The 27,432-nt window shown below is 41.7% G+C and overlaps 1 protein-coding gene across 1 annotated transcript in view; it reads left to right on the forward strand.

Annotated features, from left to right (window-relative positions):
- RASEF (RAS and EF-hand domain containing) overlaps window positions 1-27,432 on the forward strand; it is a 73,247-nt gene that overhangs the window by 42,473 nt on the left and 3,342 nt on the right. The window contains exons 6-16 of the mRNA XM_041744028.1: window positions 2,077-2,192; window positions 4,248-4,316; window positions 5,714-5,798; window positions 6,698-6,786; window positions 11,703-11,937; window positions 12,254-12,391; window positions 12,506-12,653; window positions 13,903-13,984; window positions 15,223-15,337; window positions 18,958-19,077; window positions 21,311-21,387. Coding sequence (XP_041599962.1) covers window positions 2,077-2,192; window positions 4,248-4,316; window positions 5,714-5,798; window positions 6,698-6,786; window positions 11,703-11,937; window positions 12,254-12,391; window positions 12,506-12,653; window positions 13,903-13,984; window positions 15,223-15,337; window positions 18,958-19,077; window positions 21,311-21,387 — 1,274 coding nt within the window. The remainder of the gene's footprint in view (window positions 1-2,076; window positions 2,193-4,247; window positions 4,317-5,713; window positions 5,799-6,697; window positions 6,787-11,702; window positions 11,938-12,253; window positions 12,392-12,505; window positions 12,654-13,902; window positions 13,985-15,222; window positions 15,338-18,957; window positions 19,078-21,310; window positions 21,388-27,432) is intronic.

Consider the following 27,432-nt stretch of genomic DNA (forward strand, 5'->3'; position numbering starts at 1 on the left):
CTCCCATCAAGTTGGAATGTGCCAATCAGTTCCAGATTTTGCCACATTGGCTTTGTATTTGGATCATGACTTTCTTGTAGAATTGCTTGTTTTTCTTGCATTTCCTGGTTGAGTTTGTGGTTTCTTGGTACAGAGAAACTCTGACATCTTCATGACATCATCCATCGATGCCTTCCAACTTTTTATTTATTCTTCTCAATGTATGGAATTTGTCTTTTTCTCCTTGAAAATACTAACTTTGGAGTCTGCAAAATTTCAGTTCTTATTGGACTGATTGTTTTTTAAACCTCCTACCCATATATCATTCTGGAATTTCTGAGAATTTTAAGTAGCTGGTGTAGGATTCCTGTGCAGCTAAGTAAATAGATCTGTTTACCTCAGGGCCTCTTTCCTGAGAGAGTGTCTTCCTCGGAGCTGTATGTGTGAGGCTGGCTGTCAGACTGGGGGACCTTTGATTACCAGAATGAGTGGGATATGGATATTTAGAGAGAGGCTTCAGTGTACCATATGCAAATCATTCAGTTCTTTTTATTTTTTTTAAAGATTTTATTAATTTATTTGAGGGAGAGAGAAAAAGTGAGTGAGTGCAAGTGGGGGCAGAGAGAGAAGCAGAGAATCTGAAGTGGACTCCAAGCTGAGCATGGAGCCTGACTTGGGGCTTGATCTCATGAACCTGAGATCGCAACTTGAACCAAGACCAAGAGTCAGATGCTCAACTTGACTGTACCACCCGTGCGCCCAGTTCAGTTCTTTTTAAAAAGACAAGCCATGTCTTACTGCTTTAGAAACCAACTCTATCTGCTATTCTTTGCTAGTGTAAGAGAGATTGGCCTGGGGGCAAGGAGAAGCTGTGCCTTAGTATGTGATCTTAATTTCTGTTTTTAGCTTCATTTCCGACTGTTCGGGGTTCTGCCTGGCTAATTGTCTCCTCCTCTGTTCTGTAGCACAACCTTCTACACGCCTCTCCCAGACCTCCTGTTCTCCAGCTCTCTTCCCTTTGTCAGCACATTCCCATCCACTTTCCATCTTCCAGAAATGTATTTAACGCATGTAACAGTTGGGGGGCCCCTCCTCCATTCTTGTAACTTGTACTGATATATTTCATGTTATTTTGGCATTTCATGTGAATGGGGTCTCCAAAGGGAAAGAAGAGTGCTCAGCCCATCATGTTGCACCAGAAGCCTCCGATGTTTGTTTGTTTGTTTGTTTGTTTTAGAAAAACAGACATTTTTAAACCACACTAGTTTATTTCTTTTTAAAGATTTTATTTACTTGTTCATGAGAGACAGAGAGAGAGGCAGAGACCTAGGCAGGGGGAGAAGCAGGTTCCATACAGGGAGCCCAATGTGAGACTTGATCCAGGGACTCCGGGATCACGCCCTGAACAAAGGCAGATGCTCAACTGCTGAGCTACCCAGGCATCCCCACACTAGTTTATTTTTATGTGCAAAACTTACAAATGTGGGCAGCCAGGGTGGCTTAGCAGTTTAGTGCCGCCTTCAGCCCAGGGCATGATCCTGAAGACCTGGGATCAAGTCCCACATTGGGCTTCCTGCAAGAAGCCTGCTTCTCCCTCTGCCTGTGTCTCTGCCTCTCTCTCTCTCTCTCTCTCTCTCTCTCATGTGAATAAATAAAACCTTTAAAAAAAAAAAAAACCTTACAAATGTTAGGTGATAGGATTTTTTGTAAAAACTAGCCAGTCTGCCTGGTACTATTAATTCCACAGAATATTTACCAGATTTATAGCTCTCATTGAGCAAAACAGATGTTTACAGGTTTGATCTGAGATAATTTGCCAGTTAACATGTTAAAGTACGTCATGATCATGTCTTGACTATTGTTTGGCATCAAATATCGAGCATTAAAAAAAAAGAAGAAGAAGAACTTCAAGGTTTTAGCTTTTTGAGACCTTAATACTTTATAATAATTTCAAATCACCTTGAATTGATAATTACCTCTTTGAACACCAAGATTTGACCAACTGTGGAGGGGTTGGGTGTTAAGGTTCCACTGCACTTGACTCCTCCCAGGTGGAAGACACTGAATCTAATGGCCTGTGCTGTTCCTTTTCTCCAGGAAAATCAGAAAGTTAAGAAAGATCTTTTAGAAGCACAGACAAGCATAGCCTTTCTTCAGAGTGAATTAGATGCTTTGAAAAGTGATTACGCCGATCAGAGTCTGAATTCAGAAAGGTATGAAATTTCACATTTTATTTTTTAGTTTGAATGAAATGTTTGTTTACATTGCCATCCATGTGAATGAAGTCATATAATCTTAAAAAATTTTTTATTGACTTTGCTAGTATATTCTTTGCTTCCAAAGATTTTGCTTTCAGTGTTCTGTTTTCCTGGTGACTTTTGTGTTTTAATTTTTTTTTAACAAACAAATTAGTTTAATTATTTACTTCTTAGGACAGTGCAGGGCTTAATAAATGTTTATTGTTGGGAACAGAAGAATATAACTAAAGTGTTGAGAGTCAGTGCTAATTGAAGTGTCTTGAAGGTAAGAATCCTGGCCCTCCAACATACCAAAAGGGAAAAGGTGGGCATCTTAGCAAGTCATTTCTTTTGATATACTTTTATTTTAGAGTATAGTGTTAATAACACAAAACCTAACACACATACGCATACACAGGCATGCATTTATGTATATATATGGATGCATTTATGTGTGTATATTTATATAGGTATTAGCATTCACATATTTGCATATAAATGCATGTATGGATATACATGCATATAAATACATACATATAAGTGTGTGTATAAACATGTACACTTGGGAAAAATATGCTTTTTTGTTTTCTTTGCTTGCAAATTTTAATCACAGTTAAGGTCATGTAATGGTCAGCAGTGAAACATTTACTGTATATAGGCTCCTGAGCTATAGAAGGAGTTATGAGTGTATAATATATATTAAAAAAAGCAAAGATGTGGTTTGTGCTGCATGAGAACTTCAGACGTCTTTGGGAAAGACACAAAGCTGAAAGGTTGCAGAGTTAGCGTAGGAGCTCAGCAGCGCCCAAAACAATCTTAGCAGCAGTATTGTTACAGGTTGGGCCCATTGCCATGTGATGGTAGATAAAGTGTACTTTTTATTCAGAAGAGGCAAAGGACTTTATTAAAGAGGAGATACTTGAGGTCAGCTTGGGAGGAGCTGGTTTGTGTTGGTCTCAGGGCTCAGGGGCAGCGTTGGTGAAGTAACACAGGTAGCACTGCTATCTGCCAGGCACTGTGCTTAGTACTTTATCAGCATTTACTCTTTCAATCCATAGGATACCCTATGAGGTAGAGACTTAGTATCCCCATTTCAGATGGGAAAGAGAGTCTCAGAGATGTTCCAGGTGAGGCAGTAAGCAAGGCAGAAGCCAGAACCAAAGGACAGATATGACTGGTTTGAGAAGCCGTGGTCGGACATCTGGACAGAAAAAGATATTTGAAAGTAAAAGTTAAATTAAAAATTTTGAAAGCCAGTTTAAGACTATAATATTAGTGCCCAGCATTTTTGGCTGACATACTTAAATTTCCGTTGTCAATTGGGAAACTTTCAGCTTTATCATAAAAAAAGTGAGCAGAAAGGTTATTGTGGACAATAGTTAAGGGAGAGCCTGAGAGTCTTTGGAAGCTTAGTGATGGGGTTTGTCTGCTTAGAAATGGAGCTGAGGCAAACATTAAGAAGTGGCTAATGTTCTAGACATTATGGGGCAGAGGCCAGGGCTTTGTAAAAAAAAAAACCAAAAAAACCCTCAGGAATCTCTGAGCATGGCTTTATAGCAGACGGTCCTATGGACTCCTCTGTGGTTGGGATGAGGAGGGTTGAGCCAGGTGGGGAGAGGAGAAGAAATCAGAAAGGAGAAAAATAGGTGGGTGGGGACTGCATGAGGTGGGGAGTGAACAGGGAAGGGTCAGAGGTGAGAGAGCAAGCTGGATTGAAGGCCAGGGGAGAGGATAATGAGTATGTGGGGAGAGGGGACTCAGCAGAAGGTGAAGGCTCATGATGTTCCGTGAGGAGCAGAGCTGGGTTTGGGAGGCAGAGCAGGACATTGCACGGGAAGCACAGGGGGTCCTTGTGGGCGTGCGGGGCTGCCTACTGCACAGAGGAACTGAGCAGGAGCCCAGGGAGGTAGGAACCCTGGCCAAGGACACACACATCTTTGAGAAAGGTGAAACGAGGTCTCGGAGGGCAGGTACATGTAAGGCAGGACTGAGTACCTAATTCTTGCTCAAACATAAAATATGGTTTTACAGGGATCTGGAAATAATCCGAGAGTACACAGAAGATCGAAAAAGTCTTGAGAGGCAAATTGAAATACTCCAGTAAGTTCCCATATAAAACGCTCATTACATTTATACTTTCCTAATGTTTCCTTAATAAGACATGTGCCACATATCGCACCAGTTGCTCTATCCTCAAGACTGGGTTTGCGGGTTCTTGCGTGTTTGCTGTGCTACATTTAGCACATCCATTTGGCTTTTTCCTGCTTTTAATCCTAAGTAAACTAGTCAAATCCAGGGACTAGACTAGAATTCTCTAAAAGTTCTCACAAGTCAGGTGATATGTTATTATACCTTTGTAGAGACCAAGGGCTCTGACCTCAGTGGCTTTCTCTGCAGCTCAGCACACTGAGGCTGTCAGGAATCTCCAGTTAGTGCACGTCATGGCCCCAGACACACATGATCATTCTTGCCCAGTGTATTGTTCTTGGTGAGAATGATGTTTTTCTTAAATTTTTTTAAACCCTACTGGAAATATTATACCTGCTCTGTCAGCTTCACACCTGAGTTACCGTAATTCCAGCCTCTGAGCACCTTCTCCACAAAACCTCCCCCGCCTCTGCCCATGTTCTTTTCTTCCCATGTATTTTCTTCTGGTTTGTCTTCCCAAATGAAGTAAGGTCAGGCCTGGCAAGTTATTTTTCAGCATTTCAAAAGCTCATTAAGTCTCACTGGTGGCAGTTACAGAGTTGACTATTACAATAATTCTGTTCATTCATTCTTTCAGCAGATTTTCATTCAGCACCTTTTATGGGGCAGGTATGCCAGGAGCTGAGGATATAGTGGCAAGTAAAAAGAAAAGAAAAAAAAGTCTCTCTCTTTATGGGGCTCATCTAGGGGAAGAAGATGGAGACTGATCTATAATTATAGAAATAAACATAAAATGCCAAAGGAGAAGTAGGACAAAAGGAAGGGGTGTGCCTGCTGGGGACATAGAGTACAGAGCTTCCTCCTAACTGGGAAGGGCCAGGAAGTGTTCTGGCAGATGCAGCAGTTGAGCTGAGATCTGAAGATTAGCCTTATGTAGGGCAACATTGGCCACTCTCAGGCAGAGGCTCTGTTATTGTTCTCATTTTTAAGAAGAGGTTGCTGAGAGAGGTTTTAAGAGAGGCTCTGACTGATAAATGACTCCCATAGATCAGATGGGATGTACACACCTGCACTGGGATTTTTTTTTAAGATTTTATTTATTTATTCATGAGAGAGAGGCAGAGACACAGGCAGAGGGATGTGTCAAGACCTTTAAAAGAGAGATGATCCATCAGTTAAATTGTAGTTCTTGTAATAAGTTATGATCTCAGCTTATGAGGTTTGAAGGGGAATGGTAGAAAGTTGCAAGAGGTGGTAAGTAATTCTGCCTTCTGAACTTGCAGCCTGCAAGGAAAGTGGCTTTTACCCCAACTTTCCTTATCTATTTATTTATTTTATTTGCTCTGTAGAACAGCTAACCGGAAGTTGCATGACAGTAATGATGGCCTTAGGACTGCCCTTGAAAACAGTTACAGCAAGTTCAACAGATCTTTGGTATGCAGTAGAATTTTATAATATGTTTTGTTCTTTCTTGTACTTGAGTATTGTGATGAAGATCCTGTATTTTCTTAAAGGGGAAATTACAGTAATGAGAAACTATTCCATTTAGTAAGAGGAGGCAACATTTTCCCAAATTATAGAATATCCTATTCCTCTGCAGAAATAAATGCCTGGATGTTCACCAACTCTCTGTTGGTTGTTCAGGGAAACCAAGGAAAGGTGTATAAGGTGTGACCTGGGTCCTGGAAGAGTTTATAATGCAGTTGAGAGTTAAGATGTGCATGGATAGCAATGATATAAGAAAAAGTGGGAAATCTGTTGGAAGTAGGAAGAATGTATTGTCTGTTTGAGAGGAGGGAGAAGGTGCTTCTTGCAGAGGAGTGCATTTAAACACACTGAGTATTCTTTATAGTTCTGAGATGATCAGAGTGGAGGCCTTGGATTTGAAACTCTGCTACAGAAAAAATCTAAGCTCCTCTTGGAATTTTGAGCAACTTCCCTGGACTACATATCCCACTTTGGGGGGTCAACTTTGAGTTTGGGGTTCCTTTGCTATAGCTTTAAGTATGGACAAGTCAATCACTAACCCAAATTATGGTTTGAGAAGAGAGAAATCCAAAGAAGTTGGTATTGTAGGGTCCTAGCCCTTGTGGGGAACTGGGATGCCCCTTTATGGCTTGTGCAATGGGGTTTGGACCTAAGACACAATGAGAGAGTACTATGGGCAATTACCTTGTTGTGATTTTTATCTGAGTGCCTGTGCTCACATTTGCTCATGTAGGATACCAAACTTTTAATTTCATTAGAAGTTGAATGTGCTATATATATGTATGTGTATGCGTATTATATATATGAAATAATAAAACCTTGCTTATATATTTTACGTATTACAGCGCATAAATAATATATCGCCGGGGAATACAATTTCTAGAAGCAGTCCCAAATTTAATGGTCATTCTCCTCAACCTCTGGGCTATGACAGGTATGGTAACACCTACTTACTTTTTATTTGAATTCTGGATCAAAGTTTGAAGGAAAGTAAATTTCCCTAGAGATGAATAAAACACTAGAATCTACTTTGGTCACTAATTTTTATTTTCTGCTATGTTATTTTAAATTTCCAGGGGTGCCTGGGTGGCTCAGTGGTTGAGCGTCTGCCTTTGGCTCAGGTCATGATCCTGGGGTCCTGGGATTGACCCCCATGACTGGCTCCCTGCTCAGCAGAGAGCCTGCTTCTCCCTCTCCCTCTACTGCTCCTCCTGCTTGTGCTCTCTTGCTCTCTCTCTCTCTCAAATAAATAAATAAAATCTTTCAAAAAATTAAAAAATACATATTTCTAAAACATGTAAAAATTAAAAGTAAAAAATGTTTCAAAGAGGGCAAAGGATTTCCTTAAGATGTTACCATGACTTGATTTTACATATGCTCCCCTGACCTCATTCCCTCATCACGTCTTGTTCCTTAGAAGTGGACTAAGTGAGAACTCTTACAGGGAAATTAGCAGAACTTTAGTGTAGGACGCTGTTGTATATGCAGGATGTGATTTGAGAATCTTGGCATGATCTGTAAATGCTTAATAGCTTAGCATAATGTTATGTAAGCTGTGGTCAAGGATGGGGAAACTTTCAAAACAAGTAGAAATATGACTAGTAGATGTTTGTGCTATTGTATTAAAGGAGTCAGACTTAGCAGTGAAAATTCAGCTCTATTTTGAATCAAATGAAGTGAAGTATTGGTCCTGCTATAACTTGACTGAAAGATTACATGTGTGTACTTGTGTATATAAATACAAATGTCCATTGTTACTATTTAAAAAGTTAAATTTGTAGTATATCAAACCTTGAAAGTAGAAGTGAATGTATAAACTGTAGGATTCCAGCTCTCCATTCCCAGTGCAACTTTCTGATATGTGTTCATTCCCTTTGCATTTGAGACCTTTTGTTCTAAAGAATAATGTACTGAGAATTAAGGTGACAGAGCAATAGGGGGACCCTATGCTTGTTTTGTTCCTCGAACACAGCTTAGGTAAATATCAAATTCCAAATACCCAAGAATTGATCTGAATGCCAAGAGAACTAAATACAGAACGAGAGGGTGAAAAGTAGCCACATCATGGAAGGTGGGAGATGCACAGACATGATTCCAGGGAGAAAAGAATCGTAGTTGCTGCAGAGGGGAGGGACCCTTGATCTCAGAGAGAGGAAAAAGAGAGAGATAAAGATACAGATAGAAAGCAGCACCTAGGGGATTACACAAGAGGAACACTTCCCTAAAACCATGGACTGGGAGGATTAGAATGGCAAGTTTGTACAAGCACAGAGCTCAAAGTCTAAAGTTGCCGCCACAGCCAGGAGGAACCTGGTGGGCATAGCAGTGCTCCTGTGGGGAAGAAGGGCAGAGGCCTGGGAGTGGATGGCGTGGTCTGAAGATCCCTTGGGTCATTGGGGGAGAAATGGTTTCCTCTTTCTTGGAATGCGTTTGGGAGGAGAGCTGGCATGGCATCTTAGGAGGAAAAGAGTTGGCAGGCACCAACGTGCTGCCCGGTTCACTAACATAGAAACTGAGACACCTGCTGAGGGCAGCAAACCTTGCTGCACTTTACCATAAACTCTTAAGTCCCTTGTGATCATGTGACTACTTCTCTGGGACAAATTGGCACTAACTGCAGCATGATGAGACCCTCCCCCAGAGGATCAGCGTGGGTCCGCGTAGCGCTGGGTTCCTAAAATTTGGAGTTTTGAAATGCACTATACTCTTGAGATAAAACACAGGAGTACTGGGCTGCTTGGCAGGCAGACAGTGTGGACACTGACAGGGTGAAGGCAGGGATCTGATGGAAGCCAGGGACACAAAAGGGGAGAATGTTTGCTCTTCTATGAGGGCTTTCTGACAAACAGCAGGTGCAAACTTCCTGCTGCCAGGACAAGAGAGTAGGGCAATGCCATCCCCTTCGCCCCTGACAGACTTCAGTGAGCAACACAGCGCCTCCAGTGGAAGCTGGAGTTACCACACCCCTGCACCTGCGGGTGCATTTTTACTAGGGCAAGTCAGCCTGAGAACCAGTACAGCAGGCCCCTCCCACAGAAGACCAGCACAAACCCCTTGCATGCATCAAGTCTACTGATTGTAGAGTGCTGCAAAGCTTCAGCTCCAGTGGAAATAAGATCAGGCTTATTTTACCAAGCAGACCGAAGCACACCTAATTAAAACACCACATACTGGACGAGGTCCAAGCACTCCTCAGTGCAGGCAAGGAGAAACTCTGCAGAGGACTGACCTGAGGGAAAGAGCAGCCAAAACATGACAGCAGAGTACACTCTCTGAAACACTTCCTGAAGCGCCAGGCCCTGGACAGTACAGGTCCTCTTCTTAGAATGGCAGGAGATAAAACAGGTTTCCTTAACACACACACACACACACACACACACACACACACACACACACAGAAGCAGTGACCTAGACAAAATGACAAGATGGAGGAATACACCCCAAAAGAAAGAACCAGAAGAAGTCACAGTCAAGGAGCTAATCAAAACAGCTATAAGTAATATGCCTGAACCAGAATTTAAAACAACAATTGCAAGGATATTAGCTGGGCTTGAGAAAAGCATAGGAGACACTAGAGAAACCCTACTGCAGAGAAAAAAGAACTAAAAAACTAGTCAGGCCAAAATAAAAAGATGTTATAGCCAAGAGACAAGACCAACTGGTTGTAATGACAACAAAGATGGATGAAGAAGAGGAACGAATCAGTGATATAGAAGATAAAATTATGAAGGTGCCTCTTGGTTTCAGCTCAGATTGTGAGATCAAACCATGCATTGATCTCCTCACAGAGTATGTAGTCTGCTTGAGATTCTCTCTCCCTCTGCCCCCCTTTTCTCTCTCTCTCTCCCTCTCTTAAATAAATAAAATCTTTAAAAGAAAAAGAAAACCAAAGCTGGGGGCATCACAATGCCTGATTTTTACACTATTGGTGGGAATACAAGTTGGTACAGTCACTGTGGAAAACGGTAGGTAGGTTCCTCAAAAGGTTAAAAATAGAACTACTCTGTGAACCCAGCAATTGCACTACTATTTACCCAAAGGATACAAAGATACTGATTTGAAGTGGTACATCCTCTCCAGTCTTTATAGCAGCACTATCAACAATTAACCAAATTATGGAAAGAGCCCATATGTCCATCTACTGATGAATGGTAATGAAGAGGTGGTGTGTGTGTGTGTGTGTGTGTACACACACACACACACACACACACACACACACAATGGACTATTAGCCATAAAAGAGAATGAAATCTTGCCATTTGCAATGACATGGGTGGAGCTAGAGTTACTATGTTAAGTGAAGTAAGTCAGAAAAGTACCATATGGTTTTACTCCTATGTAGAATTTAAGAAATAAAACAGAGAACAAAGAAAAACAAAAGAGAGAGGGAAGCAAACCATAAAAGACTCTTAACTATAGAGAACAAACTGAGGTTTGATGGAGGGATGGTGGGGGATGGGCTGAATGGATAATGGGTATTTAAGGACACTTGTTATAATGAGCACTGGGTGTTTCATGTAAGTCATGAATCACGAAATTCTACTTCTGCAACCAGTTTTACTATATATGTTAACTAAAATTTAAATAAAAACTTGAAATAACAAAAAATAAAGAATGTACTTAATCACCCTGGCAATCACAAAATGCTCAGGTCCCCTTGGAGGGGTCTATTACCAGGGCTTATTGGTGATCACTTTTAGGAAATCACAAAATGCTCAGGTCCCCTTGGAGGGGTCTATTACCAGGGCTTATTGGTGATCACTTTTAGGAAAATTCTATCCAGGTATCAGATGTTTTTATTGCTCACTGATTTGTGAAATAATAAATGTTAATGGTTTATATACTTGTAGGCAGCTCAGTTGCTCTGCAATTGAGAAACAGACATTAGTTTTTTAAAATGTGTGAGTTCATGGGGATCTTTGTGTGGCGCAGCCGTTTAGCGCCTGCCTTTGGCCCAGGGCGTAATCCTGGAGACCCGGGATCGAATCCCACTGACTTTCACTTTTGTGAAAATCAAATGGAAAAGCAAAAGTAAATAGGGAAGTAATGCAATTTCTTTCAATTCTCCTGTTTGATGTTAATTACTCCCTAACTTATAACATGTTAGGGAGTTTCACAAATGGAAACATCAGGGGTTCCAGCCTTTATCACTACCCTGTGAAACCTCTCCTACAAGAGTCTTTCTAGATTATGTATCCACACCTAGTGGCAGAAAACTCCTATGTCCTAAATGTCTGTCATTTTTTGCCATGTTGATATAACCCCTAGAAAAATTTATCAGCTGGTCCTTATTTTGTCTTGTACAACCTGAGAGAATGTATTCTTCATCTTCATGTATCAACTCTGAGTATCTGAAGAGGGAAACCATTAAGACTTAAGATGAATTCATGTGTCTGAGGGTTTTGAATCCCTAATCACCATGGTTGCCTTTCCCTTCCAGATTTTCAGTATCTCTTTTAAAAAGTAGAGCTGTTATCCAGAAATGGATAAGATGTTTGGAATATGGTCTAACCACATTAGAGTAAAAAGGTTCACATATTCTACATATATTTTTCTTAACCTGAGGTTGCATTTATGCCCTGGACACTGTGATTCCTTTTGTATCAGGAAATAAAGTGATTTTAAAAATGGCTTCATTTTTATTAAATGTTAGACTTGAGTGTCTTTATCTTAATTGACTGTTGCGTAGAATGAACTGATGTTGCTCTGAAGATTTCTTTTCCTCTGGTGCATATCATGGACCACATTGTGGTTCTTGGGAAAGTGAGTGTTGGTCTTCTGGATTCCACTGCTGTGTAGTCCTGAGCTTTGTGAGCTCTGGAGTAAAGCTCTCTTCTCCTTCATCACCAGGTCATCCCACTCTTACTACATCGATGAGGACTGTGACTCGTTGGCCCTCTGTGACCCTATGCAGAGGATGAATTGCGAGGTGGACAGCCTCCCTGAGAGCTGCTTTGACAGCGGCTTGTCTACCCTAAGAGACTACAATGAATATGACTCGGAGGTGGAATACAAACATCAGAGGGGACTTCGGAGGTCACACGGCACGCAGGAGAGCTTTGGGGGTGATGCTTCAGACATAGACGTAAGCCCCAGAAATCACTGTCTCCTGGGCCATATCTTCGATAGAAATCTGTCACCCTGTTTCACTTGTATCTGTCGTGGGAATACGACTTAAAGGTTATAAATATGAAACATAGTCAGTAGAATGTTTTCCTTTTCCACCAAGGTAGAGAGAAATTATCACAGATTGACATTTGGGGCCACTCTGTTCTGTTACAACACTGACTGTAGATTCAGCTGCATATTTTTCTGCTCTTTAATCCATGATGTATATGTGTAATGAGAGACTTTGTTTTTTAATGGCTGACTAAAAAAAAAACAAACAAACCAAAAACCAGGTTCCTGATATAAGGGATGAAGAGACGTTTGGTGCAGAAGGTGTGGCTGCCATCTTAGACTGGAAGCCCCATGGGTCCCCTAGTGAGGGCAGCGTGGTCAGTTCTTCAAGAAAGCCCATCTCGGCTCTGTCACCACAGGTAGGTAGTGTCAGAGATATTTTTTCATGAGCACTATGAATTTTCAGTGCCACCTAACTTATTAGGAAGAAAACTGGCACAACCTTTGTCACTCAGTTTGACTTTTTCCCCTAGACAGACATGGTGGATGGCAGCCATAAATCTTCCAGCTCACAGAAGGCTTACAAGATTGTACTTGCTGGGGATGCTGCAGTGGGGAAGTCCAGTTTCCTCATGAGACTCTGCAAGAATGAATTTCGAGGAAATACAAGTGCCACCCTAGGTATGATTCCTTCTTCAGTTGATAATGGGGGAATAATGTCTTCTTGAGCTTGATTTTATTTTCCTTAGAGATTATATACACAGATACACAGATCTCTCTCTGTATACATACATAATACACAGGGGTGTGTGTCTGTGTATGTGTGTGTGTGTCCTTGTCTATATAATGGTCCTCTTCTGTTTTGGTAAAGGCCCAACTTTAGGAAAAGACTGACAAAGGTATCCACTTAACCAGTCAAAGCAATCAGACCAAGTTTAGAGCCAGAGATGACAGATTCATTTATTCAGCAAACTTCCCCTGTATTCTGTTGTGAGCTGGATACTGTTGTAGGTACTAAGGACACCCAATGAACAGAGTCAACTAAATTCCAGCCTGCAAGGAAACTACATCCCAAAGGATGGCTGGTTTTGGAGACTGGGCAGTTCTGCACAGGTGGCCAGAAGAGGCTTTTCTGATAAGATGTCACTTAATGTTGATAAAGTGGCATTACTGATGGCCAGTTTGTCATGGTCAAAATCATAGCCAGGTGTGTATGATTCCTCCCCTCCTTTACAATGGAATACAAGAGTAAATACTTCTGAGAACAAGAGAGAAGTGGTGTGATTTCCCAAATTTGCATAATAATCAGTAAAAGGAGTCAAAGGTATGCAAATTATCATTCACCTTTCTCCTTCATCTAAAGAGTTCTTATTTTGATAACTAGAAATATTAGAATAGATTGATTACCCTCTTCACAATGGGCATCTTTATCAGTTTATGGTTGTTATACTCTCCAAGATAAAAAGCTGAAAGTTCGCTTTAATTTGATTCATAAAAAAAACTGCAGTGTTTTGTTCAGCTGCTAAAGAGCATGGCATATATACAAACCTTCTGCGTATGCACGCCCATAAACATGCACATATGTATGTACACACATATTTGTGTGCACAGACACACATAAACACACAGAGACATAACAGAGTCCCCATCTACTTACACAGGCAAGTAGAACATAGGTTTTCCTTTTGTTCGTAGATTAAACCTTTCCCCATGTCAGCCAACCTGCAGATGCTGCACCTGCGCACACATGTGTGGTCTGACTTGTAATTAGTATTTGAAGGTCATTCTCCTCAAAGGCCACATTCATTCCTCTCTGCCTCACTGAGCTTTGGCTTACTGGCTTTTGTCTTATCTAAAGAGGGCTTGAGAGTAAAAACCAGTGGAATTATTTACATCATGTTCCCAGTGTTCTCTAATAATTCCCTTTCAGGAGTCGATTTTCAGATGAAAACTCTGATTGTGGATGGAGAACGCACAGTACTCCAGCTCTGGGACACGGCTGGTCAGGAGAGGCAAGTGCTTTCCGCAGCGCTGTGGGCTCTGTTGTGGGCTCGCTGCGGCGCAGCCTGGGTGTGCATGGATCAGCCTCGTGGGACGCCTCATGTTGATTATGCTCCTGATCATGTCATTATTATACACTGTGTAATTACACAGTACATTAGGATTTCGGGAATGCTTGCCTTTCCCCACATTCTTCCCTCCTTCATTCATCTGTTGGTTGTGTGTGGAGATCTTTAGGCTTCCTCTGAGCCACTGTTCAGTTGGGAAAAAGAGAGAGAGCCCTTCCTGAACAAGAGAATTGAGGTGAGGCGGCCCTCCCGAATGCAGTGTCAGTGAGAGGAGGTGCTTAGCCAGGCACACGCAGAGATGGAAAAGAATCTGTCAGCTCCCCTAAGTTCACACGCTAAATAGAAAACTCTTGTCTGGTGACACCGCCTTATCTTTCATTCATTGCTGAAGAACAGACACTGGGCAAACATAGGTTTTAATCCTGTCTGACACCTTAGAGATAGAATCTCTCCAGTTGTTCAGCTAGTAAGTATGGGGTGCTGCCTGCCACTGTTCCAGGCACCGTGCAGACTGCTGAGATCCAACAGTGAGCAGACACAAATACACAAATGCTGCTCTTGTGGAGCTCATGTTCTCTAGCAGACTGAGAGGTTCAACATCTAAAAAAACATTCGTGGTTGATGTGGCCTTTTTAAAGATACTATAAAATACTGCAGTTGGCTTAAAGTTGGGATATATATGTTGAGGTATGCCCATCCCCCAGTGGATATAAAGCTTCTGGCATGTTGCATGTTGTGGCACTCCACACTGTTAGTTTCTCTCCTATGCCGCCCCCTATAGTACTCCCTTCCCACCTACCTAAACCATGATTTTTTCTATTGTGCATCTCCTTTTCTCCTGTGTTCCACATGTGGGCTTGGGAGTTTGTGGCCAGGGCTGAAATTTTTAAGAAATTATGCACTCAACCTTGTCCTGGTTTGCTTTATGGTTTTGTAGACATGCTTGGAATCATCTGATGAAGAGATTGCTTGGCTCCCATAGATCAACTCCCCAAATGATCATTCTGTTACCTTCCACTGAATCATTCCAGTCCTTGGAGATGCCTGGTTGTCATAAAATTCCTCTGAATGGGGATTTACTTTAGAAGATGAGAAAAAAAGCAAGCATAACATGAAAAAGGCACAGCACCTGACCGATGGACTGCTTAGAACCATTATTTACATGCTTTTCTCTTTGGCAGATTCAGAAGTATTGCCAAGTCTTACTTCAGAAGAGCCGATGGTGTTCTGCTGCTGTATGACGTTACATGTGAGAAAAGCTTTCTCAATGTACGAGAATGGGTAGACATGATTGAGGTAAGACACCGAAACAGAGAAGCAAACAAAAAATTACACAGGAGTCACAGGCCGTGTTAGAAGTTGCTATTTCTCTTCTTTGTTGAGGGGCCCACCATCAGAAAGCACTGATGCAGGCTAGTCAGGAAAGACTAGGTGTTAGAGGGGGACTGTCTCGTGGTACCTGGCAATGTTGGCCTTTCCCTCAGTAGCTGGGTGAGTTTCCACAGAGCCACTGAAGGGAGCTTCTGGGAATAAAACTCCTAGTTTTCTTACAGATAAATTAGAACCCCTTTGGAAGTAAATGCAAATGTAGGCAACCTGAGGAGCAGCAGCTCTTGCACATGGGGTGGTATGTAGTATGACTGGGTGTGCATAGTGTGCCCAAAGTGCAGGTTTAACAGCATGGATGTGAGCATGTGCAAGGCCAGCTCTTTTAAATGTGTGGTAACATCTATACTTTTTTTTTCTGGTTAAATGAGTTGGTGTCTTTCATTTGAGGAGCTTTCATATCCTTTGGTTTCATGGTAAATAATTTCTAAAAGTAGGAAATGATTTTGACCAGTTGGTGCTGCCAACAGTGGTTAATTGTCATAAAGCTACAGTTCAAGTTGTGTTTCAATATACTTTCTTGGTAAAACAAAACCAAAATTCATGGCTAATATAATTTCATGGCTAATATAATTAAGTATATTATCTCTAATTTTTAACAGGCGTTAAACAGTGCAGTGGTGGCTAAACAGAGAATTGATTGCTGTATATCAGGTTAGCCTCTAGCTTCTTCTGTTGGGTCTATTTCATAACCTGAAAAAAAAAAGCAGAACTAATCTTCTCTTTCTCATTAAAGAAAAGATGTGAGAAATGACAAGTAAATGTACATTGTTCTACTGAAATATCATGACTTAAATTTATTATAAATATGATGGAAGTGTGTTGATGTTTATGTAGTATTTTTATTTTTTTAAGATTGATTGATTGATTGATTTATGATAGACACACAGAGAGAGAGAGAGAGGCAGAGACACAGGCAGAGGGAGAAGCAGGGTCCATGCTGAGAGCCCGATGTGGAGCTCAGTCCTGGGACTCCAGGATCGCGCCCTGGGCCAAAGGCAGGTGCCAAACTGCTGAGCCACCCAGGGATCCCCCATAGCATTTTTATTTCACAAAATTTCCACGTTATATTCGTCTCTGTAACATATCTGAGGAAAGAAGAAGTGTAATGTTATTCTCACTTTTTATGAGAAACCTCAGGCAGAGAAATTATGACCTTGGCTTGTGGTTATTCAGAGTTTGGGGGTTGAATGGGGGGTAGGATCTCTTTATTGAATCCTGGTTGCTGCTGTGATAAAGCGCTGGAGGAAGCAGCAGTTTGAGAAGAGAAGCTTTTGATACCTAGAGAGGAATTCCAGGGTACTTTTATTGCACAGAGAAGAAGCATCTGCTCAAGGGATAGGCCTTCTTGGATAGAGCGATGAGTCCAGAGAGTAAAATAATCCCAATGACTCATACCCACAGATATTTAAAATCCACAGCAAAATGTTTTATTGTTGATACTGTTGGACTTAGCCTGCATTTTAAGTCTTTGGATTATGCTTGAGGACAGGAGGCCCAAAGGCAAGGTCAGCCACAATGTTGAAATAACCCTAGTGACCAGCCACAGTGTGTGCTGGGACCCCATAATTTGCCATCATTTGCTAATCACCTGTATGTGGTAAGTTACCTTTCCAGCTACGTGGATCCCCTTTCACAGGGTCCAAAATGGATGAAAACTGTATCCAAGATGAATTCTTGAATTTGTCACGGGGAAAAATTAGATACCCCTTAGCATTTGACTTTTACCTTCAGAAATAAAGGGCTTGATAAGCCTCTGCCATGGCTCACCCTTTCTAATTTAAGGAAATTCAATGGAGACAGTTTGTGTGGCCACTATAAATATGGGTGGAAACAAAGAGTGATTATTGGGGTAGGCCAGAGGATGGCAGGAGGTAGAATGTCAGTGGTGAGTAGGCCCTCTGAATTAATAATTAATACACTTCGATAAAAGCCACTGGGTTACAGAGTCATACAATAAAATTGTGGATAAAATAAAACTATGGCCATTTACTTACCTGTCATGAGTAATGTATTGATTGAAATCTTGGCTGAATGTTGAATGGAGGAGACACTGGAGACATAAGATCTCTTCTTGACTTTTGTGCATGCACTGTTCTAGAGTCTGCAAGGTACCCACAGTAGGGGAGCTTGTTATACCCTAGTAGGAGAAACAATAAGCAACAAACAAAGAAAATAAATGGAATGACAGAAAATGATAAATATTGTGGAAATAAAAAGAAGGAAGGAGAAAGACCTGGGCACCCTACTGCAGGTGGTGTGGTCAGGGCAGCCTCACTGGAAGGTGGTGTTCAAGTCAAGACTTGAAGGAGTTGCCAGTATTTATGGGAATAACTTTGGGAAGCCATTTAGATGCTTGAGTTCTTGGCTTACTTAAGTATTTGTTTAATGGCTCCAAAGGATGCCCCTTTGGAACCTGAACAGTTTGCCAAAGAACACAATTAACTAGCATGTTAATGGATGGGGCACCTAGTTTTGGGGAGGTCCTTTCATTCCCTTTTCCCATCTGCTCTTACTACAGTCTGGTGCCTTTGGAGGACAATGGTCTGAAGAGAAACGAAATCAGATGTAATGTCGTAATTTTTAAGGCTCGTTTCTTGATCCCGTGACAGGTGTAGTACCAAACTGAGAAAACACCTGGCACCTCTGGGCAGTGTAGGGGTAATGTCCATACGCCTTAGGGCTGCTGCTTCTCTTGCATAGGAACCAGAGCCCTGTTGTTCTGTGCCATTCACATGGTCTTCCTCTGTTCTCATCAGTCTCCTGAGATGGAGTGGGTCCTTACTGACCCCTTCATTTTACCAGTAGGAAAACTAAGGCACAAACATGAAGTAATTTGCCTGATTTCAGAGCCAGTGAGTGACCAGGTGGTAGGAGGGGTGGCCTCAGACTCAGCTGTGATCCTCACATTTCACATTCTATTGGGCCCAGTGTAGACCTGGAATGGCGGTGTGGTTTGCATAAACTGATTTGGGAGCATTATCCTTAGAATCAGTTTCTTTGAATGATTGGTAATTGACTCCTGGTAAGAAAAATGTTGACCTTTAAGACCTTCATATTTTGCTTTTGTTGTAAACCCAATAGCAGTGAGTGTGGAACTTCTAAACTCTGCTTTTATCCCATTATGCTTGAGGGATTTCTCATGTGTTTTGTACCTCGGATGATGAAGTTGATTTGTCATCACCACTCTTTGGAGTGAAAGTTGCAGAAAATTGTGTGGGTGCCACAGCCAAATATAATTCTCAAATATAAAGTTCATATTGGTTCGTATGGTGGGGGGCAGGGACAAGGGGCTTTTGGACCATGGCCCTGGCCTTTGCAAGTTCTTAATTTAACCTCTCTGAATTTCAGTGGTCTCACCTGGCAATGGGAAGAAGTTTGGCTCCTTTTAGAGAGATTTTGAGGATTGAAGAGATTACTTCCATGTCATGTGGCACCCAAGGGGCGTTTGGAGAGTGGAAGCTGCTCTTGCTAATGAAACGTGTTTCTGTTCAGTGTTTGATGAACACACAATTTTTTTTTCCTGGCAGGATGCGATCCAGGAGAGTATTCCTATCATGTTGGTGGGAAACAAGGCTGATCTTCGTGCTGCTGCCACAGCAGAGGAACAAAAGTGTGTCCCAGGATACTTGGGAGAAAAATTGGCCATGGTAAGGGCAAAAGTTGGTATGTTGGGATAGACTTTAGCAGTTCATGAGCTCTGTAGTCAGCAGCCCTTCAATTTTGTCTACATTCGCTTTAAGAGGTTCTCTGGCAAACCTCCACCCTTTTTCTTTCTTTGTTTTAAAGATTTTATTTATTTATTTGAGAGAAAGAGAGCATGAGCAAGGGGAGGAGCAGAAAGAGAGGGAGAAGTAGGCTCCCGCTGAGCAGGGAGCCAGACTCGGGGCTTGATCCTAGGACCTTGGGATCATGACCTGAGCCAAAGGCAGATGCTTAACTGACTAAGCCACCCAGGAGCCCCTCCCCGCTTTAATAAATGTAAGTAATTGTACCAAGGACTAAACTGCTCATGAAGGTACAGTGATCACTGAGTTATTTTCCTTGTTGAAGAACATTGACAAAGGGACCCATGATTATCCTGCCTTCTTCCTCACCCTCAGCTAGTTCCTGGAATCCTCTAGTTCTGGAATCCATGTCAAGAAAAAATGATTGGTGTCCTGTTTAGAAAACATGGTTTAATTCCAGAAGGTTACTGTGCCAAAGGGCAGTGTGTTACCTGAGTGGAAGAGAATTGGGAAACTTGGTTTTCTTTTTTCTCTAAGATTTGTGCTTAGTTGAGTAGTCTAATTAAAATTATTTTTGGTTATGCACTTGAATAGAGGATGAAATTCATTTCTATCTAGTTTATTACTGGGGGCAGTATTTATTCTCCCATTATTAGCAGTGTGTGAAATGCTCTAGGGTCCCCTTATGAGCTGTCTTTCCCAAACAAGGAATCAGAGGTACCTGGTGTTGGATAAGTTAACGCCATAGCAGTCTGATCTGATGTTGCTACCACTGTGTCTGCATCAGCACACAGAAGGATTTTCTGTAGCATGTGCACATGAACTTTAAAAAGAAGTTTTAGGGGCACCTGGGTGGTTCAGTCAGGTAAGCAAGCATCTACCTTCAGCTCAAGTCATGATCTCAGGGTCCTGGGACAGAGCCCTGCATTACATCTGGCTTCCTGCTCAGCAGGGAGTCTGCTTCTTCCTCTCCCTCTACCTGCCACTCCCGCTGCTGGTGCTCACTCTCATGTTCTGTCAGATAAATAAATAAAATCTTTAAAAAATGAAATGAAATAAAATAAGTTTCAGTGTCACTGTTTTAAGTTAGAAAATCTTTCTTGTTTTAAATTTTCAAACTATGAACCAAACATGCTTTTAAAAAGTCCACAGGCCCACAGCACACACCATTCTCCTTCCCTAAAGGAAACTTTCTCCAGGCAGAGACACAAAAATAACTTCATCAGTTACAATTTTGGCAAGTGAAATGCAGGAAAAACACAGAGGGCTGTGAGGTTTCCTAATAGCAAGACCTGACAGGGGACATGTCAGACTTCCAGAGCACTGAGTCCTAACTTCAGGGGAGAATTATGGAAAAATTCAAAAGGTAGGTGTCAGCCTGGAGAACGGTGTGTGGGGACATGTAGTGGGAACAGCGGGTGCACAGATCGTGAGGTGGGAGGGAATGTGGGACATGAGAGAAACAGAGGGAAGGTCAGGGTATCCAGAGCATGGTGGGCGAGGCAGAAGGGTGGCAGGAAAAGCTAGGAGGTGGGCCAGGGCTACATGGTCGTGGGACCTTGGCGGCTGTGGGGAAGCTTTTGAGCATTACTTGAAGAGGAATGGAAGCATTGAAAGGTTTGAAGGAGGAGAGTGATAGGATGGTCGTATACATCACCGCTGGGAAGGAGAATAATAGAGCGCTAGACAATGTCCATTGGTTTCAGTAACACGGAGGTGGCTGAATCTTGATAGGAAAAGATGATAGTGTGAAGAGATGCATGTTGGCTGCCAGCCCAAAGGAGACACACTTATGATGGATGTTCAATTCGTGAATGGTCACCTTCAGCTATCATTTTTCCCTCTCTCAGATTATCTGATAGGGAACGTTTGTAGCAACTGGTAGGACAGTGGGGAATCAGAACCTTAAAACATGAAATTGTGTATTGTGCTTGCTTTTAAAGCAAAATAAAAATCCCCTGACTAGGAGCTCTGTCTGGAGTAACTAGACTCAAATTCACTATTTTTTGAAGTATTGAAACTGTGAATCCAATTTCTTAGCTATTAGCATACTGAACAGGAGAATATTTTTATTTTATTTGTTGGTTTTAAAAGCTATAATTACAGGAGACTTAAATAAAGTCTTCATTTAATTGTATATGTATCTTTTCCACAGACCTATGGGGCATTATTCTGTGAAACCAGCGCCAAAGATGGCTCAAATATAGTGGAAGCTGTTCTCCATCTTGCTCGGTAAAGTGGTGTCTTATGTTTGGAAAACTGAAAGCGGGGTTGAATTTTCATATGGTGGGTGCTTAGGTCAAATTTCTTTACTCTAACATGAATATACATTGGAAAACACCATCTTGTATTCCAGTACTGGTTAGAGAAACAATTGAACATGGATCTTATAAAAACCGGTAATGCTGCTTATTCACTGTGAACGTTGGCAAAGTACCTTTACCGCCAAACAAAGCAGGTGCATCTGAGGTGTCGTTGACATTTCTGCAAAATGTCACCACAAAGCTAATAGTTGACTTGTATGAATCATTTCCAGGAACCAGATTTTAAACACAAGAGACTATTATGAAATTAACTATCTATTATGACATTTTCCGGGGTAAAGGGAAAAAACTCAACAAAGCAAATTGTATATCATGCCAGTTGGAAGCACTTTATTAAAATTATTACTCAGGTATTTATTAAGCTAAGGCAATGCTGTTAATGATAAATAACATTTGGGGATATAGATTAGAATAAAAATTACATCCTTGAGGAACTTGGATATAAATGTGAATGTTTTTTAATCCTTAGAGTAAATTTGATTTTTAGGAAATAATATTATCTGCTAGATTTATGCCTTCTGCCTAGTTTTCTGCCACAAATGAAAAGATGATTCTTTACTGGCCTGAAGGGATTAAATATCTGAAAGAAAAAAGAAAGGAAAGGAAAAAAAAAAAAAAGAAAAGAAAGAAAATGTGCATGAGCAAAACCCAGGCCAGTGACCTTTAATTGCCGACAAAATCCAGGCCAAGATTTTTAATTGTTGTCAAAGCAAAGCCATAATTTGGGGATGGAGGGTTCTGATCATTTGTGAAATCTTATCTTTAGTAGGATAGTTGGCCTCTTCTACTCATACATGTTGACAAGTAAAATACTTTGTAGTGTTTTAAATGCTGCTTTTCCATTGATGATTTGGTGTTTGTAGCGCTTACTGGCTGCTTAGCCTGGGGCCTTGGGCTAGATCCTTAACCTTACTTGAGAAAATCAGGAAATGGGCCCCAGGACTTTAAGTGGCCTGCTTGGCATTAGTCTGGCAGGGCTTGGCAGGTGCCTTGAGCTCAAACTCAGAGTCTCTGAACATTATCTCCTTTGATACTGGTCCAAGAGAGAGAGCCACCTGCCCCCACCACACTGGAAATCATCTTTGTGTAAAGCAAAAACAGTGCTAACTTTGAGTGTGACCTAGAGCAGGTAGAAAAAAGGTAAACATTTAAATAGATTCGAGAGAATGACATGGTTTTCTGTCTGTGATTTGTAAGAGAATCATGGGCTCATATCACATTTGTCAAACAAGATTCCAAGTAAAACCTTCACAATCTGGGTGAAATAATTGACCCCATGCATGTGCGGGCGCATAGGGGCCACTATCTGTTTTGGCCGAGGAAGTCTCAGTCAACAAAGATAGGGAGGAGATTTGGTGAAATGCACCAAAAATGGAATCATTGCCGATGGTAGGTGTTTATATTTTTTCAGGTGCTCATACTGGTGTTTCACTACCGTGTACTTAGTGGTTCCTGGGTGGAGGTGGTGTGCTTGCCGGGCTAGATGGGTGTGGGAAGGGCCTGCAGGTCTTTAGAGCATTGCCGGGCCTGAGACTGAACTGGAGCAGATGGTGTGGGGGGACACCTTACCTTTGGCAGTGGGGTGCTGGCTTGCTGCTTCGGCCCAGCAAAGGACACTGCCGGCCAGGCCCCTGCGAGGCTGTTGCCTTCTGCCCAGCTTATTGGAGGACCATGGTGTCAGGAGATCTTAAATCTCCTCTCAAACAGCTTGTGGATTCAGACAAGTCCCTATGTCTCTCTTGGCATCTCTAATCTGTAAAATGAGGGAGGGGCTGGAAAAAATGACTCCCAAGGGCCTCTCCTTCTGACACTATGGTTCTACACAGAACAGCCGGTACTCCACAGAGTACCATCATTGCTCTTTGATGCTGAATTGTCTAATGGGGTCATATTAAAAGTTAAATGACTCCAAATTGCCATGGTCCCACCCAAAGTGCCAAATTTATTCTCTTTATTCTATCATAAAGGTGGGAGAGGCTGTGAGCCGCCTCTGCGTTTCACCCCACCTGCTCCTGCCCAGCACCCTTTTTTCAGCACAACTGCCACACTGGCTTGTGCTTCTTCACTTACAACACCTGTGTGCAGAGGCATTTTGATAAGAGGTCACTCCTTGTGGATCACTTATCAAGGAGTTATTTTATTGTTGTTACTGCACTGTGGCCTGGTGTGAGATCTCTGGTTTAGTTATGTTAGTGGTGTGTTAAATATGAAAATTGTAAATAAAGCAGGTATTTAAAGACTTTAATTTGCTTTGTATCCTGCTTTCATATTTGCTTGTTAAAATGTCTCATGACAGTGGTAGAGTTGCTGCAGGTGAAATGATCATTTTTAAAAGTTTTACATCCTTTAGAAAGTTATGTATAATGTAAAACATGTTACATTCTCAGTTTAGATCTCATAAGACAATTCCCATCACGGCTCTTTTCACACTATGCCATGTCGTAAAATGTGAGCTAGATGAGTTTATGGATTTGCACTGTCTGAAACAATTCTGTTTTGAAGAGAGGCCATAAATGTTTGGTTAACACCCTAAAATACTAGTACTGCTTTTTCGGGAAACCTCTCAATACCAGGAAAAGTTTCTTCTAGAAATGCAATTTCCCTGTGGTGCTGACAGGACATTTATCACAATCATTGTCTGTTGGCAAGTGAATTTGCCATCACTAGAACCACGAGCTTTACACATTTTGCACTAGATTCAAGTTCCAAAAGCATTTAATTGATCAATGGCCTGAGATTTGAAAAACAAAACAAAACAAAAACACAAAAAGAACTCAGGCTGATGTATCAGTTCAGCCCAGGCTCTGAGCCTGTAGTTTAGACTGAGTCATCTAAAATGCAGTTGTTCAGCGTGTAGTAGTTTTTGGTGAGACAGTCCAGTTTTCCCAGCTTTAAACCTGTTGTAGGTGTTTGGAATATCTTTCTAATTTCCTTGAAGTGGGAAATGCCTGCACTTATGGTGGATTAAAGAAACCGAAGACCAGATGAACAACATGGGTACATATTTTTCTCCTTAATATTTGCTTTCAGGTTCAATAACTGCATTATTGAGAGAGCACTTGGCCCATGGAGGCCCCATACGTGGTTCAATAGAGATATCAAGGAAGTAAATACTTGCAAGCTATACAGTTTAACATGAGAGGGAAAACAAAGAAAACATTTGACCAGGAAGCCAGATGATTGTAACTGATAGAGGCTATTGGACCACCCAAAAGGGAGACATGGGAGTTGTCTTGTGAAGGTGCTATGTTTATTATACCCATTGTGCAGATAAGAAAGTGGAGGAGGAGAATGCTTAATCAACCTGCTCAGGGTGGTAGCACTGGGACTTATCCCTACCACTCTGAAGCATTGGCTTGCCACTTCAGGATTGGCAATCTCAGGATTGCGGTCCACATTCTCCTCTTTTTTACTCTCTCTCTCTCTCTTTCTCTCTCTGCCTAATGTCTTCGAGCCCTAGGGTTTCTAGAACTGTCTCTATCTGGCAGCTTCTCCATTTTCTATATTTTTTAACCTCCACCTCTTTTTAAAATTCCGTAACCACATCCCACCCATCAACAAGTGGAAATTCCAAAGGTGTGACTATATCCAACATGTCCAACCCTCAAGACCTGGCCTCACCTATCTTTCTGGTTGCATCTCTTGCTTCCCAAAGGAATGATAATCTGTAGACACAGCAAACTTTATTTCTGCTTGTGGCCAAGCTCTTTTGTGTCTCCTTGCCTTTATGCATGCTGTTCCCTGCACCTGGAATTTCCTTTCCTCATTAAGTGGAGATCAATTTGTGTTCTTTTAAGAGGTCCCTCTTCTGGCAAAGTGTCCATGCAGCTCCATCTCTTCCTTCACTCCAGCACAACTGTGGTGTACCCTCTGTATTCCTGCATCGTACCATACATGTGTTAGTAGTGTTTTGGCAACCTTGTAATGATTTGTTTAGATTTCTGTCTCTCCTTCAAAGCTCACTAATCGAGGGTCCCAGAATTTGGCATAAATTGGACATTTGTTGAATGACCAAATGTCTGAGATGATGCAAGTGGAAGTTATATTAGTTTTCTGTTGTTGCTGAACAAATTCCCACAAACATTGCTTAAGCAATGCCAGTGTATCACGTTCCAGTTCTGGAGGTCAGGAATCTGAAATGAGTCTTACAGGATGCTTGAGGTTGGATCGTATATCTTCTTTCTTTTCCTGAATCTTTGTTTCCTCATCTGTAAAGTGAGTATAATAATGTTCACCTGTCACCTGTCAGGTTGTGTGTATGTGTTTATGTCGTGTGATTGTATATGTGTATTAAGTAAGAGAAATATGAAAATGTATAGTATAGCATTTATTAGCTGGCCTTCAAGAATTAATTTCTCCATCTTTTTTTTCTTCTGCTAAGACATCTTCTTTCTAACTCACAGCATAGTGGTTTCCAGAACATGTCAGCGCTTTCTGGAGTGGTGCTGACTAATTTGGTAGCCACTAGCCACCTCAAGTGTGGCTAACCCAAATTGGAGTGTGCTATAGGTTTTGAGTGTATACTGGATTTTGAAGACAGTATAAAAACTGTAAAATACTTCATTACTATTTTTATTGATAACATGCAGAAATGATATGTTTGCTATAGTGAGCTAAATAAAATATATTCATAAAATTAAATTTACCTGTTTTCTTTTTACATTTTTTTAAATGTGCCTCCTAAAACATTGAAGATTACCTATGTGGATTACATTACATTCCTATTGAACAACGTCACTCTACTAGGAATATGCCAGTTCTAAGTACTTTCAGGTATCTGCTGCTCTGTAATAAACCAAGACATAGTTGCCTAAAACAACTATCACTTTTTAATTTCCTGAAATTACCAGAATTGGCTGGCTCTCAGCTGGAAGGTTCCTCAACTGCTCTTGCTTTGTGTGTCTATGCATTTGCAGTCAGATGGCGGCTGCTGGGCTACAGCTCAGGCTGGATGGCTGACACCAGGGTGCCTGTCCTTGTGGCTGCTCAGCCTCAGAACCACTCTGCTGGCCCTCTCCACTGAGGAACTCTAGCAGCTGAGAGCAACCAAGCCTTACTAACACCTGGCTTGGAGTCCCTGCCCACCATCCTCTGCATTCTGTTGATGTAAGCAGTCAAAGAGCCAGTCCTACGGAGGGAGAGCCCACAGTGGGGGTTCTCTAGTCTTGATGGGGAGCCCCAGGCACTGATGGGGAAGGTAGGATTGTTTGTGGGCCTCTTGGCGATGAGCTGTCCCAGTCAAGATTGCCATCCAGGGTCCTATCTGAGATGGGACTTCAGGGTCTGCATGTTTCCCAAGCATCCCTGGGAATACACTTGGAAGGATCCTTCTCTAGGAGGTTTCCACAAGGTCTTAGAGATCTTTTGTCATTGTAGCCTCTAGTGTTAATTCTAAAAGAAATTTAGGAAGAGGCAAAAGGAAGATTTTTTTTTTTCTGGATTTTAACCATTCATCATTGTCTCCACAATCGTGTATAATTAAAGAGTGGTTATAAAGTCATCATTGCTTTTGTTAAGGTCAGCAAGTATTAGAAATGGAAGCCAGGTTCCAGAGTGCTAAGGAGTGAGCTGTGCATGTGTTAGGCTGTAAAGCATGTGAAACCACAGCAGAGAGCAGGAGTAGGCCGTCGTGTGTGCAGGTGTGGCTGTGTGCGTACCTGTGCACATGTGTCTGTGTGTGCCTGCCTTGTGCATGCGTGTGGCCTGGTGCTCAGAGCGCAGGTGCAGAAGCCAGCCTGCCTGGATCCCACTCCAGCTCTGAGGCTTCTCCAGCCATGTAACTGGAGGGAAATTTCTTAACCTTTTTTTTTTTTTTTTTTTGTCTTGCTTCCTCACACATAAAATGGGACACAGCAAAATCTCATGGTCCTTGTGAGGCTTTAAGACTGTCAATACCTATAAAGCATTTAGAACAATGGATGGATGGCACACAGCAAGTGCTCAGCAGTACTGT

The sequence above is a fragment of the Vulpes lagopus genome, chromosome 2 (genome assembly GCF_018345385.1).
Source record: "Vulpes lagopus strain Blue_001 chromosome 2, ASM1834538v1, whole genome shotgun sequence".
NCBI classification, from domain to species: domain Eukaryota; kingdom Metazoa; phylum Chordata; class Mammalia; order Carnivora; family Canidae; genus Vulpes; species Vulpes lagopus.